We start from the raw sequence: 19617 nt of genomic DNA, 5'->3' as shown, positions 1-19617 counted from the left end.
ACCATGGAAATATTTCCTTCACGTTGAGTGAATAAAAAAATGGCAAGCGTTGGATTTCACAGAGCAATGACTAACAGGAGGAGGTTTCCGCTCGTGTTATTGCGCAGGATGATGGTGCAGCTCCCTCCGCAAAGGCTTCACAAGCCAACCCACCTTGAAACGGCATCCTCTGATGTTGCCTTAAGGTTCTGATGGAAATCTGACAATCCAAGACAATCTGTCGGGGAAAGCGTTCATGTGCAGCCTCAAAAGTCTTGTCAAATAAATCAGAACAATATTAATGTATCGATTCATATCTCGGGATTTGTCGGGTATTCCTGTTCTAGGTATACGGTGCCCAGAATGCAGAGGATATTTTCAATTTATTTTTCATTTGGTGATTTATAAAAAGGCCGAGAGTGTTGCGTTTGGAATATTACAAGCAGCATAATCATGTTTTACTTCATGTCCACATGGCTACTGTTAGTAATAAGATCTTTAGAATGCGTTAAGAGAACGATTTAGTGTTTGACGTGGTTGACGTAATTTCTTCAGGTTGGAGTCTAGAAGCTCCGAGTCGCTCTTAAACTTGAACGCATCAAACCGGCACAGAAGTTGACACTGCAGCTAACCAATGACCGATTGGCTTCCTCCCAAATCCACCAATGGAGGTGGTGCAGAGGCGGGCTCGCGATGACCTCATGATTGTTGCTCGGTCTCCAAGAGTCGTTTGCTGTAGTCCCATTGGCGCAGGTGATCTGTCTCGGGATGAGAGAGGAGAGGAGAGGAGAAGAGAGGAGAGGAGAGGAGAAGAGAAGAGAGGAGAGTGGCGGCGAGTCGCGGCGAGGGGAAGGGAAGAGAGGGGAACGCTCCGGTGGACAAGTGACCTGGGCTCGCTTTGAATTCCAAAAGGATAGCGGCCACCTTTAACATCCACTCGACGATGACAGCACAGCTTCACCGAATGGGGGGGCACTTTGAGATATGATGTGCTTTCTTTCCGCTGGGGAATAGTACTATGATTTGGTATGTGGCCACTTTGATAGCAAGTGTATTCAGCACCCGAGGAACGGCCGCTCAAGGTGAGTCGAAGCACATTAGCTTTTATGGACCGGCGACTTTTGCTCAAAGTTTAACCCTTGACATTCTCTCACGGATTTATGTCACCTTTTCTGGAATAGTTTGGGATTCAAATGGCCTACTTTACCAAGCCAAGTTGCTTATTTGCGAGCACGAAGCAATACATTGAAATGGAGGTGCTTGAAAATGTGCGGTGCGGTGCAACAATGCTGACTGCAATACATCATTGAGCTGACATGTGCATTGTCGCGTCAGGTCGACTTTTCTGCAATTTAGGGCTTTTGAGCAAAGTGGAAGGTGAGCCAGCGGTTGCAGCATGCACCTGGCTTCCCAGACTGTCAACGTCAGTGCTAATGGACTCACTCGAATAGGATTGCATGGTTGGCTTGCCCTAGTTTTACCACTTTTGTCCGCCAGAGGGAACACTACCTGTGTGAGTGAGCGAATGTGTGTGTGTGTGGGCTTGACGTCATAATTAGCCTGCACACTGCTGCGTCTCCTCAAGTTGGGGTCACCGGAGCTGATCTTGTCAATCTTAATGTTAAACCGAACATTTTGCTTCAGTTCAGCAGTGTGGGATAGATAGTTGAAAGTGCGTTCAATCAACCTATTGACCCTGACCTTGTGTTTGCACAGCGATTGACTGAGAAGAATCTGCTCAAGATATGTCACACGAGTGTGGATTGCCGTTGTCATTCAGAAGCAAAACATGGATGGAATTTAAAAAGCTGGCCAGGACAGACACCGGCTGCTGTCTCACTTCAACGCGCCGTCCAGACACAACAATGTTTATTGTGCCGTTGCCTCCTCGTAAAGTGCTATTCAAACGTCGGCACGACAGCTTTGGACATCAATCTGTGTTCTGCACATCGGCACAAAGCAAATATTTCAATTCAGAGTGCTTGTTCGTGAGCTTTCTTGAATGAATTGTTCACTGATCCACTCCCAGCTGTCTGGCCTAATTCTACCAGTCAGCAGGAGGTAAGAAGCTCAAAAGCCATTATGGAGAGCAACATTCAAAAAGCACCACCACATTCCAGAAGAGCAACATATGTCGAGCACATAGCATACATGACATTGTCTGGCCTTTAGTTGCACCAGCAGATCATTGTATTTCAAAACCAGGACCAAGTCATCTAAGTTACACAACTCGGCCGGTTTACTTGGCAGATTGATATAAAGGTTCACATCAAAATGGAGTTCAGAGGATCATAAACGTTGATTCATTTTGTCAAAAAGCTATGATTAAGCAGATGTTTTGCGGACGACGCGGACTTCAAAACAGCCAAATCTCTAAACATACGCAAATAAAACACAGTGATGGGTGCAAAAAAGAGATGTATCTTGTGCTGAATCTTTCTTTTAGTCATGTGATGTTTTCTTTCCAGAGACAGTCAATGTGTAATAGTTCTCATTGGACAATGATGACATGTAGTGCATATGCTACACAATCTTACTTTTCTGCAACCCTTAAAAGTGGTCCCTCTGAAATAAGTCTGAGACAAAAGAAAAAAAAAATCATCTTTGGATGTTGGCCGACATCACATGAGACACAAAAGTGTTCCAAAAACGCCAAAGTTTTGTGAAAGTTCAGAGGCATATTTCTTTCCTGTAAATTCTGGTTGAACTGTAACAGATTTATATTTTTTCATTTATCTTTCTTTCTTTCTTTCTTTCTTTCTTTCTTTCTTTCTTTCTTTCTTTCTTTCTTTCTTTCTTTGGATCATTGCCTCGATGATCATGCATATTCCCTTGGGTATTTGATTGTAAATCAACTAAATCCTAATTGGGACGGACGGAGGTGGTGGCAGAGGAAATTTTGCTGGGGTTTCCATCTGGATCCTTTGCTCTCTCTCTCTCTCTCTCTCTCTCTCTCCCGCTTTCATCATCAACATTGAAGTCATAGCACCAAGGGCCCTGTTGGTGCGCAATTTCAGATGATGTCACCAGCAGCCAATCAACACATTGTAAAGCTTGAACGAGTGTGTGTGTGTGTGTGTGTTGGTTCTCCACCACTGGGAATAGCGAGCGAGCACACACTTATTATCTGGTTCTACTGGCGAGCACGAGCCATCTCCTATTTGTGAGCTATTTTTCATTTCGAAATTCTTCTGAATTGGAGAATTGACTATTTGGCTTCAGTGGACGCATTGGGATTTATGAAAGCAGTTCTATTAAAAAAGAAAACCAGATACCCTAAATACATCCTTTCCTCATTCTATTCCCTCTTTCAACTCCGATTGAAGAAATGATAAGGGCAAGACAAGATGAAAAGATTGTGTCTTGATAGCTCACATTCATTCGAGTGGCCTTCAGCTTAGCTTCTTGATTGATCACTAGCAGGCGTTACCATCCTGATTGATAGAACCTTAAGCTTAGCATATGTTTTTCTTATCAGATAGAAATAATCCCTCAAAGACCCTGACTCTCAATAAACGTCGTATTGGTCTATCCTCCCTTTTGCTGCTTTTCTGATCAAGCTGTGGAATTAGATGTCATCAGACCTTTGGGATTTTTCCATTGATTTTGGCTCATCCAAAACAGACAAATAATAAAACGTCATAACATTGACTTGAATTGCAAAAATCCATTTTGGAGCGTTTTTTTTTTAAAATTTGTGCTTATATGACATTTTTAACATGACAAATGCTACAGAAAGTCCAAGTTGAGCATTTGATGTGCTCCCGCAGGTGCCCACGGAGTGCGAGAGGAGCCCCAGTTTGTGACGGCACGTGCAGGCGAGAACATCATCCTGGGATGCGATGTGTCCCACCCTTTGAACGGCCAGCCCTACGTGGTGGAGTGGTTTAAGTATGGAATGCCCATCCCCTTCTTCATCAACTTTCGTTTTTACCCTCCACATGTGGACCCAGAGTATGCTGGTAAGATGTGTTTAGTGACTTTTGAGCAAAGATAAAAAAAAATCTCTGCAAAACTAGAAATAAAGGCATCATTCAATTGTTATTGTCATAGTTTCATATTCTTACGACTGCTCCTACCTCGAGTGTAAAAAGGAAATAAGCAAAATCAAAACAACACCTTGTTTATTTGGTGAACGTACCGATTCCAAATCGGTCCGCATTTGTTTCTTTAGCACATCAGGTTTTAAAAATGATAATAATAAATGATCATTCTCATCATTATTATGATTATTAATGATCATTCATTATTATATGAATCAATGAAAAAGATGTCTTGTCTCATGGCCTAAAGTAGTTGGGATTATTGAGGACTGGCTTGGCTTTGCTGATGTTTTTGAGTCCCAGAAATCCTTTGTTGAACTCTTGTTGCCAGCGGCCCATCTGCTATGATGCAATTACCAGTCGGCATGGAGCAAAGGGCATTTGCCGCCCACCGACCGACTGACCCTGTAATCGTCCTGTCCAAATTTGATATGCAGCGACACGATGTGCTGTCACATTTTGCCGACTTGCATTAGCGTAAGTTACGGCGGCGTACCTGCCCTCGCCACAACGTAGCTTCAAGACAAAGTGGCCGTGAAGAGAACATCTCAGCCCCACTGAAGCTGACAACTTTCTCTTTGTATTCATCATCACCAGTCACTTTTGGATTTTGATGTTGGGTTACTGCTCTCTTGCTCTTGCTCTTGCTCTTGCTCTTGCTCTTGCTCTTGCTCTTGCTCTTGCTCTTGCTCTTGCTCTTGCTCTTGCTCTTGCTCTTGCTCTTGCTCTTGCAGGTGCTGTTTGGAAAAAAGGTGACACACGCTGATGTTACACACTTTTCAAGCCTTGCCTATTTATATCTGAGCTATTTGAAGCTTGCTAATATTCACTTGGCATTTCTTATCCTTTGACGTTTTCTTTTATTCTTTCTCTCCGTACACTTCTCACCTCCTCATTACATTCAACTCACTCAGCTGCCTTCCTGCTGATCTCATCTGTATTTTGGATGCTTTTTTTCTCTCCAGGCCGGGCCAGTCTATACGGCAAATCCTCCTTGCGGATAGAAAATGTTCGTTCGGACGACCAAGGCTGGTATGAGTGTAAGGTGCTGATGCTGGAGCAGCAATATGATACTTTCTACAATGGAAGTTGGGTGCATCTAACTGTCAATGGTAAGAGACGTTGGAGCAAAAATAACCCAACCGTTTATTTGGAAGTTTGTTGTTATATTCATGATTTTAAATGGAACAATTCCTATTTGTATGCCTCTCCAGCCCCTCCCACATTCACAGATACGCCACCTCAGTATGTTGAGGCCAAGGAGGGAGGAAGCATCGTTTTGACCTGCATCGCCTTTGGCAACCCCAAACCCTCGGTCAGCTGGTTGCGGGACAGCAACCTTCTGGTCACCAGTGCCAAGTATAAGGTCTCCGAAATAGCGATATTTGATCAACCGGCGCAAACAAACTCAATCGATTGAATGGAAGCAGACAGAAATGTCAAAGCGGTTGCACTTTTGTATGTTCAGGTATTTGATGGAAGTTTGACAGTGCTGTCCATCGGCCGAGAAGATCGCGGTGCCTACACATGTCGAGCCTTTAGCCCCCAAGGAGAGGCCGTTCACACAACACGGCTGCTAGTTCAAGGTGGGCAGCTCATGTTAAATAGCAATGACCACTTTTTAGCCAACCGAATCCCTTTAGAAGAGCATCATCGGCACCAAAACTTTGAATGGCGGTCCGCTCAGCGCAATATAAGAAGAGAATAACCAGCAATGTCATTAACTGCTCTGTGGGTTTTCCGTCGAGCGCGACGCACATTTTAAAGACCAAGGGCAAAAGGAGGAGAGTGAAGTCAGCTAGCTCTGCATCATTCCCAAATTGCTAAGTCATAGCACGCCTTTCTTTTTCATTCCAATTCATCTTTAAATAAGTGACGTGATCCAAAAAGTGTGATTCTGTAACCAGACCGTGTCATTTCAGGAACACCTTAGTCAGCAAGACTAAAAGTTTCTTCTTTTTTTTTTTTTTTTTGGAAACATTTTTGGGAGGCTGAGCGAAGGAAAAAAGAGCCATCAGCTTTTGTAACTTAAGCAATAGATCAAGTTGAGCAACAACTCCCAAAATGAATAATTCATTTAATACAACAACAAACACACCCCTGTGCGTTCTTTTTTGTTTTTTTTACATTTCCAGAAAGTCACTCTTGGTGTTATTTCCAGATTGTTCAACGGGATCCCTTCATTTATACCAAAACAGATGGTGCTGCAAATATTCCCCCTCATTTAATTCGTAGATTGCAGCCAAAGCTGGCCAAAGCAAAAGTCAACCCCTCCCTGCAAAGTGTGACGCAATCTCTCAGGATTAAATGTTGACATTTTCAACAGATTGATTTTCAGGCAAAAGCATGTTTACTTCAAAAAATAACAAAAATGATCTTCAAGGTATTTCAGTTATCCTGCTCACGTCCTTAACCTGACCATATTTCAAATGATATCGATATTCCAGCCCCTGAAAATATCATTTCTTCTTAAACCAGTAATACAAAGCCCGAGATAAGCTACGATATGTTCAGTTGACCAGCTCTGTATAGTTTATAGCAGAGATGGATTAATAGAGGTCCTCCTGGAAAGCCATTGAGCTGCAGATCAACTACAGTGCCAGCAAATCTCCAGCGCTCAGCTGGTTCCAAATAGGGCAGGTTGGCACACATGCGCCTCTACACACACACACACACACACACACACTAGCACACATTTGCTGCTTGTCTGGCTAAGGGGTGGCAGATGGAAATACTCTGCCTGTTAAAGGATCAGAATGTGGACCACAGATCAAAACTAACATATGGGACTAGCAATCTGCGTGTGTGTGTGAGAGATTGGGTATTCCCGCAGAGGAATATTAACTGCATGCCATATACACGGCATACATATATGGAGCGAGCATCATCCATCTGGCAGTGCAAGGATCACTTGTAAAATTGTCATAATCCTTTTCTGAGTGCAGAATAATTGCGATGACACTGATCAGAACAAAAAGCTGTTGCTTTTGTAGCCTCAACATTTTTTTTATAACACAAAGTAGGTCAAAATTGTGATCTATTATCATGAAGAAAATTGGACCTAATTTTTCTCCTGTGTGTTGTCCACCAGGCCCTCCGTTCATTGTTTCGCCGCCAGACAACATTACAGTGAACATCTCGCAAGACGCCTTCTTCACCTGCCAGGCGGAGGCCTACCCCCGCAACTTGACCTACACCTGGTTCTGGGAGGAGGACAATGTCTTTTTCAAGAAGTAAACAGCATTTTTGAGAGCAGCCATGACTCGACTCCAACCCAACAAAAGAAAAGATTTCATTTGAATCACAAATGCGAACTGAACAAGGCATTATTTAAAAGACAGGCGGTCGGTGCAGAGTTTGAGTCCTTTCTCAAGCTGTCTGTAGATAAGGAAAAAGGAGCAAGATTAAAGTCTCCGCTGAGCAGAATGAGGGCGATGGGATCAAAGATGTCGACGGGATGACTGAAAATGTCATCTCGGGATCACAGCGTGCTTGATGTCCACTCGCGTTTGTTACAAGATCAATTGAAATGGAAACAAACAATTGCAGTTTTCTAACAGTTGTTCCGCGGAGAAAGGAATTGAATCATTTAGCTGAGAGCCGATAAAAATCTCCTTCCTTCCTTCCTTCCTTCCTTTCCGCAGCGACCTCAAGCGCAGAGTCAGTGTTCTGATCGACGGCTCCCTTATCATTGCCCAAGTCAAGCCAGAGGATGCCGGGAAATACACTTGTGCTCCTAGCAACAGCCTTGGCCTACCGCCGACTGCCTCTGCTTACCTGACTGTGCAATGTGAGTGAGTGAGTGAGTGAGCGAGCGCGGCTAGAAGCGTCCCTGACGGAATTTCAAAAACGTGTTTATTTTTGTCCTCTGGCAGCTCTGTGCTTGTTTGCCATTAGCGGTAACTATGGCAACAGTTCCAGAATTTTCAAAGCCACTCCATCCAGCTATATATGTCTGTCTGGCAATACGATATTTAAAATGAGCTACCGTCCCATTTGTGTCCAATATGTACACCGGGTCTAAAACGACGCCTCCTCGTGTTCTCACAATGTCCACGAGTGCTCGTTGCAAGTACTAACTACAGACAACCTGGCCGAGCTTTTGACACTTGGGCTCTTATGTGGAGCACAATGGCAATGCTCTACTGACATTGGCAGTAGTCAAGGCAACAGATGTTTTGCATTCCCTCACTCGCCTGCCTCTTACGTACATTAGCGTGTGCCGTGTGTGACAAACAGAAGCAGGAAAAAAAAGAGAGAGGGGGGGGGGGAGGAAGGGAGGGTGAGAGATGAGATTACATCATTGCTGTTAGAGCAGGTATGTTTCTCTGTAAGACTGCAGAGGCCTCTCTCTGTCTCTCTCTCTCTCTCTCTTTTCTCCCTCCCTCCCTCCCTCCCTCATCCCTCCCTTTCTCCATTAGCGCCCACCTCATCTGCTCTGTGGCCGACGCCATAATTCTACTTTTCAATTCATGATTTTGCTTTCCAGTGAATAATTGCATCTTCCAGTGGGAAGCGGTGGGTCGTGAGCCATTGCTGCGTCTGTGAGCTATTTTTAGAAACTTGGCTGATATTCTCGTCTGCTGGTGCTGCTCGCGGCTCTCCTCCGGGCTCTTTATAACCGCAGCGGCGCTGCCAAGCCGACGTTCTGAACTTTGGAGGTTACAAATTGAATCCGGCAATGTCACAATAATGTCTTGATTTGCTGGGCTCCACCCTAACGCAAGCCCTTTTTTTTTTTTTTTTTTTTTTTTCCCTTTTTCCATCTCCACTTTTTCGCAATACCAGATGTCGTTATTATCACGCTCCACAGTGGCACCACCTCCTACCTCCTCTGCTGGGTTCTCTCTACCTTACGTCATCTGTAACATTTCTCTCTCACCTCAAGCTTGTGCTCTCCCTCGTTTGTCCTTCCTCTGTCATGCCAATTGTATTCACTCATTCCTGCCTCTTCACACTCCCATTGCGTTTGGCTTATTACTTTGAAGATATCCTCTTTGACATAACTGGCCCTGGTGAAGAAAAGCTGTTCAGAAAATGCACACGTGAAAGGCCAAAGTGACGGGAAATAAAGCAAATGATATGTAGTACGTCAATATTTTCCATGTCCTTTCTTGTGATTTGCGTTTGAGCAGATCCTGCCCGTGTTGTCAACATGCCATCCGTACTCTATGTGGCCATCGGTTTGCCGGGCTTTATCCGATGTCCTGTCGATGCCAACCCGCCTGTAACATTAGTTAAGTGGAAGAAAGACGGTCTCCCGCTCCGGATAGACAAGGTAAGATGAAGCACTTGTGTATCGTAAGCCTCACTCCAGTGCAGTATATACGTCTATTATGATTCGGGCAATCAAGAATTGGGCATGACTGACATTTACAGTACCCTGGTTGGAGCCAAATGGACGATGGGAGCATCCGTGTGGCAGAGGTGACGGAGGACTCTCTGGGCACCTATACCTGCATGCCTTACAATGCCCTGGGTTCCATGGGATGGTCCCCACCTGCTCCCCTGGTGCTAAAGGTACACACAAAAATCAAGAAAAACATCGATCTGTATAGTATATGTCAAATCAATATCCATAATATATCTATCTATCGATCTATCCAACTCAAATTGCATGATTGCTCCACTCACCTCATCTGACTGAACCTGTGTAGGACCCCCCCAAATTCTCAGTGGTCCCTGGAGGGGAGTACAGACAGGAGGCTGGGAGGGAACTGGTTATCCCATGCGAGGCAGAAGGAGACCCTTTTCCCAATATAACATGGAGGAAGGTACGTGGCGGCGCCTGTATCCTCGCTATCATACGCAGCGATGCTTTATCGGATGACAGTAACACGTTGATATTTTTTCAGGTGGGAAAGTCCAATAAAAGCAAGCACAACGTTTTGCCTCGCGGCAGCTTACAGTTCAAGTCACTTTCAAAGGAGGACCACGGGGAATGGGAGTGTGTCGCCACCAACGTTGCTACGAGCATCACTGCCAGCACGCATATCCAAGTTATAGGTAATGCACACATTGCACAAGTGGTCAAACAGTGGTCACGAGTCAACTACTTGCAGGCACAAGCCCTCACGCAGCCACCGGAGTCCATGCGGTGGCATCCTCCACCTGGGCCAACGTCTCGTGGGAGGTGGGCTACGACGGAGGCTTCCAGCAGACATTCTCAGTCTGGTACGGCCATGTGTGAGTCATCCCAGCTTGCTTGGCTTCCTGCTTTTTCTCCTCGTGGTATTCCCAAAAATGTCGGGATTGCGTTCAGAACAGCTTCCTTCGATACCATTTTTGACATCAAGCCGCCGGGCTAAATGAACCTTTTAGTCGGGCGGAAATGTGAATTCCCCTCTCTTTACCTCTAGCGCTGCTGTTGCTGCTTTGCTCTGCTTGACTGTGTGCTGTCCGTGGATTTTGATAACCTGACAATGTCAACTATTTATCCCACTACGGATGGGAACATTCAAATTGAAGTCTGCGCAATTTAAAGAATTCATCAATCAATCAATACACAGATAAATAAATGACAAGTGAAGTGCAAAATGTGCTACCGTAGCATTGTTTTTCCAAGATTGTTGCAAATGCTGCATGTGCATCTTTTGGTGACCATATCAACTCCTGAACGTCATCGCATGGACAAAGGGCAAAATGCAAAGCTAACTGCAGCATGGGCTGATCATCAAATCAAAGTGCTGCAGTTGATGATGTGATAACTGTATACTGTGTGTGTGTGTGTGGACACTTTTGAGGGAAATCAAGATTGACACTTGAATTGCAAACTCTTATCAAATACGGAAAGTTTGAAATGGATGACATGGGTATTGAATGATGATATCCTACAAAGTCAGATATCTTGTGTCTCTGACCCCGCCACTCACCTCCAACCATGACTCTTGTACAGGCTAAAAAGGGAGCGTTTAGGTCCACATGATTGGCTCTCAGTACCCGTGCCAGGCGGCCAAGAGTGGATGGTGGTGCCTGGCTTGGAGCCCGAGACAACATACCAGTGCAGCGTCCTCGCCCAAAACAAGCTTGGCACAGGACCATTCAGCGAGGTTGTCACTGTGAACACATTAGGTGAGCATCTGTTGCTGCCTCTTGCGTTTGGGCCCTCCCTGCATTTTTGAAATGAGAATGAATTCATTTCATGGAATTATTCGTGGCGTTGTGGATTTCAAGCCAAATCAAGTCAAGTCCGAAAAAAAGTCAAAGTCTGCTTTCTTGTCAATTTCTTCACATGGCAAGACACACAAAGAAATCGAAATGACGTGGTGACAAGACATAGTACACAATATACGTACATACAAAAAATAAAAACAAGAAGGCACAAACAATGAATAAATAAGAGCGATGAATCAATAAACAAATACAAATGTTTGTCTTCCAGTATTTCCTCTAAGTACCCCTGAACCACTGGTGCTACTTACCCCACCACGGTGCCTCACAGCCAATCGCACGCAGCAGGGAGTCCTGCTTACCTGGATCCCGCCCGCCAATCACACAGCACCGATCCAGCATTATGTGATGGAGTTTCGCTTGGGGGAGCGATGGGAGGTCCTGGATGACAGCGTCCCCTCAGGCGACACGGAGATGCTTGCTCGTGACCTCATTCAGGTAAAACACACCAGTCAAGAATCGCAACGGGATAGGTTCTCTTCTGGTGGCTTCGGGTTCAACTACTAGGAATCCTTTTGAAATGTAATGAACATATTTTTGGGTGACTAATAAGTTCTGACACTTTCATCTTAATGTCACATCTATTTCGCTTCAACCAAACCATCTTGCCATCGTGATACATAATGTGTGAGCTTTTGACTCAGTGCCATCATGCTGATGCTTGCGTCACCCACCCACCCACTCACATTTCTCCTGCACGTCATCACGCCACATCTGCTCCCTTCGATACCTTTTCTACCACTGGTTTCTTATTCCACTGAAATGATATTCATTGTTTTTCTAATGAATGAACCCAAATAAATGATAGAATGATATTCTTCTTCTTGTTCTTCTCGTTTTAAGGAGGCCTGGTATGAGTTTCGCGTCATGGCCGTCATGGACGACACAATCAGTGAGCCTAGCAACATCGTCGGTGTGTCCAGTACTGGTAAGGCGTTGTTTTTTGTTTGTTTTTCTTTTCTCACGATTGCCATGACTTTTCTTCTTCCTCCTCTGTAGACTTCTTTCCACCGCCAGAGATGGTTGAGGAATCAGGTTTGGCGCGACCAGTTGTGGCTGGCATCGTGGCCACCATCTGCTTCTTGGCCGCAGCCATCCTTTTCAGTACAATGGCGGCCTGCTTTGTCAATAAGCAGCGGAGACGCAAGCTCAAAAGGAAAAAAGGTAAGGGAAAAAGTCGTCCTTTTAGAAATGCCAGCCAATCCAATGATGTATCATTTTTCAAAATCATTTTCCGTGTTTGACTTGTTAAAAATAGTGACGTGAAGCAATGCCTTTTTTTTTTCTTCTTCTTCTTCTTCCAGATCCACCTCTTTCTATTACCCACTTAAGAAAAAGTATGGCAACGCCGTAAGTACACACGACTCACTTGAAACAATAATTAATCCTCAGTTCCCTAATATTACAACAATAATAAATGACTTTCTATTGCGCAAAGCCAAAACTTTATCAGCTAAGCATAATCGAGAACATGGTAGCCGAGGTTATCTCGGATTAGACTCTTGGTCTCCAATAATTTGTTTGGGGGAAAAAAAAAAAGAAGGTATTTCAATGCACGAGCACTGACAAACTTGTCGTAGTGGTCATTTGGATGCATGAATTGTAAGCGATTGCCTTTTTTCCGGGTTTTGTCACAAAAGCAAAAACAATGGCAACATATGCAAATATTTGACATGATCCAATTCCTACTTAAAGTACGTTCCTATTTATATATTTGGTGGGGGCTGGCGATGAATGTTCCAGCCTCTGACAGATGAGACTGCATCACGTATTGATTGACACAATGTTCTTCTCTCTAGGCAATCTTCAGGAAAGGCCAGTCCGGAAAGCATCGGCTCAAAGACATCCCTGTCACAATCGTCAGAGGATAGTCCTGAGCAACACGGCAAGAAAGCGTCCCTAAGTCCAGCCAAGAAAGAGGAGTTGTCTCTCTACAAGAAGACCAAAAGAGCAATAACGAGCAAGAGATACACCATCTCCAAGCAAGAAGCCGAAGCAACCACACCTATCGAACTCATCAGCCGTGGCCCCGATGGCCGTTTTGTCATGGATCCGGCAGATGCCGAGTTTTCCGTCAAGCCCCGGCGAATCCAGGGTTTTCCTTTTGTGGAAGAATCCGACCTCTACCCTGAATTTCGACAGTCGGACGAGGAGAACGATGATCTTCGGCCTCTTCCGCCAGTGATGGCCCCTCTGCGGCCTCACCAGATCTCGCCCATCTCCAGTCACGAATCCTACCTCCAGCCTCCGGCCTACAGTCCTCGTTTCCAGAAACCCTTTGAAGGTATGACGATCATGGAGAGCGGCCGACTGCAGGCCGCAGGGCAGATCCGCGGCTCTCTCCATCACAGGGCTTTCTACGGCTACCTGGGCTCCCACGGGGATCACGAGCCTCCTCCTTTTTATATGACCGATACCAGTCCCCTTAGCTCCGTCATGTCCTCCCCTCCGTACCTGAGCGAAGGTCCCTTTGCTTACCCGTTGATTCCAGAAGAAATGGGGGAAGGCGATTTCACACAATACGCCGTCTCTGGCTTCCCTTATCCTCTGACTCTGGCTTCTTCCTCCCATTCGCCGGAATTTTGGCGGGGAATGGATTTGACCTTCTCAACGGTGGAGGGTCCCCAGTTCATTTTCCCGCCACGCCACTCTCTCCATCGCCACGATTCTCCCTACCCCCCCCCAGCCCCTGTTCTTCCACTGAGTGCTTTCCAGACCTCTTCTCTCCCAATGCCCACCTATCCGTCCGTATTGCCACTGGAAGCGCCGCAGAGCTACTCCAGCAAGTCTCCCAGCAAGGCCAAGCCTCACGGCTCTCCAGCCAGGCATTTCGCGGCCATGCAAGAGGCTCATTTCGGTCAGCTAAGACAGCGTGCAAGTCGCGGTATGGCCGTTCCGGTCTCGCCTTACACCGATCCGACGGCCCGTACGGGCCCGAGCGCCCTCAGTAGCCTGGACACCCGATGGTTTGAATCCAGCCCTCGTTTCAGTCCGAGACAGGCTCGCCGGATGGATTCGGGCGCGCATCAGGTGGTTCTGCAGCCCTCTCGACTTTCCCCTCTCACCCAAAGCCCCTTGAGTTCTCACCAGGGATCTCCCGAGATCGTCGTCCGTCCCCGACCGCGGCCCAACATCGTAGCCCCGGGGATGTCTGAGATTACCCTCCTCCCTCCTTCCGCAGCCACCTTCTCAAGGAGATCTTCCCCTTCTTCCTCACCCGCACTAGGCCAGGGTAGCAGAAGATCCAGTCCTGGCTATCGTTCCCACATGGCCTTTGCTTCATCCGCGAGCAGCTATCCGGCTTCGCAGTCGCCGTCACCAGCCATGGAAAGGAGCAACGTGTTTGGGCAGGTGCCGTCTCACAGGAGAACTGAGGAGGAGATCCTTCCATCTGAGCCCTCTCCATCCCAGTTGTCAGCTTCAGGGTAGGTAGGGAGTGATTCATCTGCTTGACCCGTGATGCTTTGAAACGTGACTTGACTTTATGACTTTGCTTGCTAATCGAGCAACATCTAGCAATTGGAAGAAAAAGATCATCTTTGAATAGAATTTGCATCAACTCTACAGACATACTGACATACATGCATACAAAAACAAATCTATACGTATATATATATATATAAAATGATTATTATTTATATACGTATGTATATGAATGGAAATCGAAAAGACAGGAACTTGCTTCCGCCTAACAGGAGGAATTGCCTCATATGAATGGAATTGAATCCCCAGATCAATCTCCATCGTTACGTCTCGATCCAAGCGTTTGACGATGCCTGTGTCATGGCGAGGGATGCTTTACGGATCTGGGCAGGCCCTGCGGCCCATCCTCGGCCCGCTTTCATGATCAATTCTCCCCCTCCACCTTTTTCCAGATCTTTCTTTCCCAGTCTTGTGTTTGTCAACGATCCCTTTCAAAGTTGTCGTTGGGCCAAGTGTGTCACAGGGCCTGTCTGCTTCTCATGTTTTTGCGCCATGTTTGTCCTCATTCTGACTTAGGGCCAGTATGGTAAGTAAGTGGCTTTGAATAGATCCTGGAGTCTTACGTGCTTTGTTTTTGATTGATCTCAGCTATCTGGGCAGCGTTGTTGTGACCAAGTCGTCTACACCGCAATAGGTAAGGGTTGGATCCATGTCTGAAAGGGGGGGGGGGTTAGCAGGTGGGGCTTTATTTGATCACCTCGTCCTTTAAAGGGGAATACAAGAGATGAGTCTCTGCTCAATTTTTGCCTCCCTCAGTCAATCGTAGGTCATCTCAGTTCATACCCAGTGCGTTGAATATAAAGGTAGCAGCGACATATTTCGGCTTCAAACAGCAAATGTGTCATTTCCGGAATTTGAAGACTTGGCGGCAGCCGTGAATCGCTTTTTTGAGCGTGACGTGAATCGCTTTTTTTTTTTTTAAATGAGCTTAAATAAACATCCAGTAAATGTTCTGTTTTGACATGTTTAGCTTTTGTAAGTGGAAAAACATCCGGCCAGATTTCTCTCTCCCTCTCTTCCGTTGCCAAGCTAACTCGAGACACACACGCGCGCACGCATGTCGTATGATCGATCCCATTTGAAGTCCTCTGCATGCAGGGTGAAAAATAATGGTTGACCATTTGAATAGCTTTCGATGAAATGTGTCAAGCAAGTGGCACACTGTACAAGAAAACACAAAAAGTGCTCAGTTCAAGTGAGCTGATGGATGAAAATCTTTTTGAATGTATTCCCCTTTAAAGTTCTGTTCCATGTGCAAACTGCCATGCATGCCATTGCTAAATCCGCCTCCGTTTCCCAACAACAACAACAAAAAAAGAAAGCCAAACAATTCTATTGATGAATTCTTGTTACATTTCTTGTCCTAGTGCTTCGCTTTTCTTTGGCTTATTTTTCATGATGTGACTGTTCCCGCGTAGTCATTTCCCCTCCAGCCATCTCTTCCCCCTGTCAGCATGGTGAAGCCCATTGTAGACAGTTTCCATGTCTATGAATACATATTGATAATGCTTTGTTGCTCAGCTGTGATTTTTTTATTCCTTGTTCTAATGATCCTTGGTTTCTCTCTGTAGCCACTGTGGAAAGATGGCCGCCACAATTACGCTTTTTGTTTTCTGTGCATAAATACCGTGCTGGTGTGTGAGTGGCAAAGAAAACCTCCTAAGAGAGACACCTACCTATTTGGATGTGCCACTGACAAGCCGCACCAAGGGAGCATTTCAAAATGAAAGAAACACATAGTCAGTCCATCCATTTTGGTGCGGTTGCCCTGAAAATGAACAGTGTCATTGGTTCATGGAAAGATGTATTTCACAGATGCAAGTCAGGTGTCTCATCTTGAACAATGTGTTGCATGGATCAAGCAGGACTGAATTAGAATGAGTATGCCCTTGAAAATATATGGCATGGAGTTAGCCCCTTTTCCCCTCTTTGTTGTCCTCCTTTAGAAAACGTCGAGGTGCGCCGAGTGTCCTTTCGGGGTCTGAGAGGATGGATGCTCTGAAATACCAACGGATTCGAAAGGCTAAGAAGGTGACCATGAATAACAATAATTCCAAGGCCAGGAGGAAAGCAGGTAGGTCGCAATGCGCGCACGGATTTTGTCACCATTTTAGAATGGGCATGCCGATTTTCGTTTTGCTCCAAATTCCAACACATTTTGCAAGCTGAATTGGCAGCGAACGCATATTAGTCTTGCAGTCTTTGCTGTGGGAATGTCTTTGCAGGTGTCTCCAGCTCTCAGACCCAGCAGGCTCACATCACTCAGGTACTTCAGCCCGAAGAAGCGCTCTACCTCCACAGGAAAAAGAAACGTCTCCGGATTCACGATCCATACAATCGCTTCTCTGCTCTGCTGTACCGCCGGCCCCTTCCAGAAGATCAAAAGGCTATTTTGGCTTGTATGGACAACGTCGAACTAGACCAGGCCACCTTCCTCTGAAAATAAGGTCGTATAGATGTTCTATGACAATAACATTGATGCTTTTAGATTGGTTCAACCGCCTCGACATTTAACATGACTCTGAATGAATCAGCTCAATATTTATTTGACCCTGATGACAATCCCTCCAAAATCGGAAAAGTTGATTTCGATATGATGTACTTCTAAATTCTGCCCTCTGAAGTCAAAGTGCTCATCTCCATCTTCCTTCAATGGTCACGTCGAGTATTATTCTCAATGTGTTTATCAAATCAGAATGATAGCTGCCGCAATTTTTCTCCAGTGCAAAAAGCGATGACAAAAATGTGCAAAAGTGAAACACAAGCTTGCACTGCCTGGTGAGCAGGTTGTGACTTACGTACGTGTTGCTTCTATTTCGCACGTCGTGTTCTTCAAGAAAGGTTCTCTGATGAATGTTTTTTTCTGAAATCTATCCAAACATGTGACAGCAGTCTGCAAAAGGTCATATGATATTGTGGCAGGACAAACATGAAAACAAAATAGAACCAAAGCGTAAAATGTAAAACTAGTGTTAAATTCATGAGGAAGCACCTATAAATATCTTTTTATTTTCAATCATTTTAGAAACCAAAATTTGAAGAAGAAAAAATCAGTTCATCACTACACAATAAATTCATTTAAAATATAATTTTTTTTTTTTTTTCACGATGAAAAGGAAATTAACGATTGATTTGTACCTGGACCGTCATTTAACACTTTGACTTAGTCATTGGTTGCGGTCAATAACAGTAGATTGTATGTTCATCGTGAAGATTAGATGAAAGTTCCCTTCTAAAATAGTTGAGAGAAAAAAAATCGACTTACTGCTGTCTCGTTTGTGCTAATAAAACTAGAAAATAGCTGTGAGGATATTGCTGATGGGCATACCACTATGAACGCCGTTCTGTGTAGATTTGTCAAGCTTTTCAGAAGCTGACGAGCGGAAGAAAAACAAAATGATAAGAATACAAAAGTCGATTTTGAAAAATCCTCACGGTCGGTGGGCTGTGAGCTTTCAAAGTGGTGGGTGATTCCTTCTACTTGTACATTCAGTCACACGACTTGAAAGTCAATCTCAGTACTGTATCACTGGGGATTTCATCTCACCTGCTTTACGGGCTGTAGCTATGCGCACGCACAACAAGTAGACAACCTGGTGCTAACCCATGCTGCACAAGTCAAACATTTACATACTTACTATGTATTGTTGTCAAATGCATTTTCTCTTTAACCCAAGTACACGACCTACAAATGGAATGCAATGTCCAACATTTTTATCAAGCTTCTTCCAGCAAAATGGTGGCGGCGGCGGCGGGGGGGTTGATGGCTACCCCACAAACAAAGACCCTCCCTCATCTTACACTGGCTGACACACTTTACATCAGTAACAGAGAAGGAAAAGTATTGACGACATGAAGTATCACTTTTGTTTCAGTGTACAGATGGAGAAGAAAAAGAAAAAAATCCATACTTTCCTTACAGTTTGTATATAACGTCTTAAATAAGCATACATCTTTTTTCTTTTTTGGTAGAAGGAGGTACAGTAGAATGCACATGTTGAAAACTCGAGTGGGGGATCTTAGTGTAGGTTCCGTGATACTTTTGTAACAAACCAATGTCAAAATGTGAGTAAAAGACATTCTCCAATATAGGAATTAGTTGATTGTTAGGGAGCCAAGAAATAGAAACTATATGAATATAATAGACATATGTATGTGTGGGGCCCAAATGGCTCTCTATATATTTGAGGACACTTCATGTTTTAAAAGAATGTACGACTCTATATTTATTTTTATATCCATCTGTGCTTATATGGTAGCAGTGCAGTAGGGGAAAAAAAACAAAAACAAAGAGAATGGTGCACTCGAATGGATTTCACTGTACTGTATACAAACACAGCAACCTATTTTTATAGCAACGTCTGCTTGCCATGAATAGTAAATATGAGTTTGACTGTGGGCAATCGTCTTTCTTTCATCCTTTGGAGATAGTTCTTTTTATTCGGATTAGTTGACGGTATCCACAATTTGGGGCTTACAGACATGATGGCACGCTTACCCTTTCGATGGTGCTCTATTTATTTGTTGAGTTCACAATATGTACAACTGGAATGGCTTTACATGCACGTATTCATCATTTGTAAAGCAGCCATTCGTAATGCTGCTCGCAATCCACGTCCAAAGGTGTTTTTTCGACTTTCTCTTGAAGCACGAGCATGTTTTTGGGGTCACGTGATGTTAACTGGGTTGGTTGGAGCATTTCAGCAGCTTTGTGGTGTGCCATTCAATTCAGTGCTCTACATTGCCAAAAAAACAAAACAAATGACATATACCTGTACATTCTGAAGACTGGTGCTATTTCCAAACAGCTGTGGTGCTTTTTTTTTTTTTATTCATTGTATTTCCTTGCTTCAGACAAAATGTAGCCACACACTTGTGTGTTGCACTGTACAACCTGGCTGGCCCTGTGGCCTTTGCCGTTGCTTCTGAGACATGACAGCAT

General features: G+C 44.7%; 1 protein-coding gene across 5 annotated transcripts; it reads left to right on the top strand.

The window, feature by feature from the left end:
- The first annotated feature begins 737 nt into the window (after positions 1-737).
- Positions 738-17662, top strand: igsf9bb (immunoglobulin superfamily, member 9Bb). 5 transcript variants are annotated; one of them, XM_037269755.1, is made up of 21 exons: positions 742-1061; positions 3750-3941; positions 4988-5134; positions 5237-5388; positions 5491-5608; positions 7114-7255; positions 7667-7812; positions 9158-9300; positions 9402-9542; positions 9680-9796; positions 9878-10028; positions 10085-10208; positions 10918-11093; positions 11404-11630; positions 12036-12120; positions 12192-12356; positions 12497-12542; positions 12992-13476; positions 14419-14617; positions 16622-16749; positions 16901-17662. In XM_037269755.1, the coding sequence occupies exons 1-21, from the start codon at positions 998-1000 to the stop codon at positions 17113-17115; spliced, it is 3363 nt and encodes a 1120-aa protein (XP_037125650.1). In that variant the 5' UTR covers positions 742-997; the 3' UTR covers positions 17116-17662. The 5 variants fall into 5 exon arrangements, with proteins under 5 accessions (XP_037125648.1, XP_037125649.1, XP_037125646.1 ...); XM_037269753.1 differs by lacking the exon at positions 16901-17662 and adding an exon at positions 15264-15309 and having other exon boundaries at positions 738-1061; positions 12992-14617; positions 16622-16718; XM_037269751.1 differs by having other exon boundaries at positions 740-1061; positions 12992-14617.
- Positions 17663-19617: the final 1955 nt, after the last annotated feature.

Source organism: Syngnathus acus, chromosome 14 (genome assembly GCF_901709675.1).
Source record: "Syngnathus acus chromosome 14, fSynAcu1.2, whole genome shotgun sequence".
NCBI lineage: Eukaryota > Metazoa > Chordata > Actinopteri > Syngnathiformes > Syngnathidae > Syngnathus > Syngnathus acus.
Note: the sequence above shows the minus strand (reverse complement) of the source record. Positions and strands in the feature narration are given on the sequence as shown.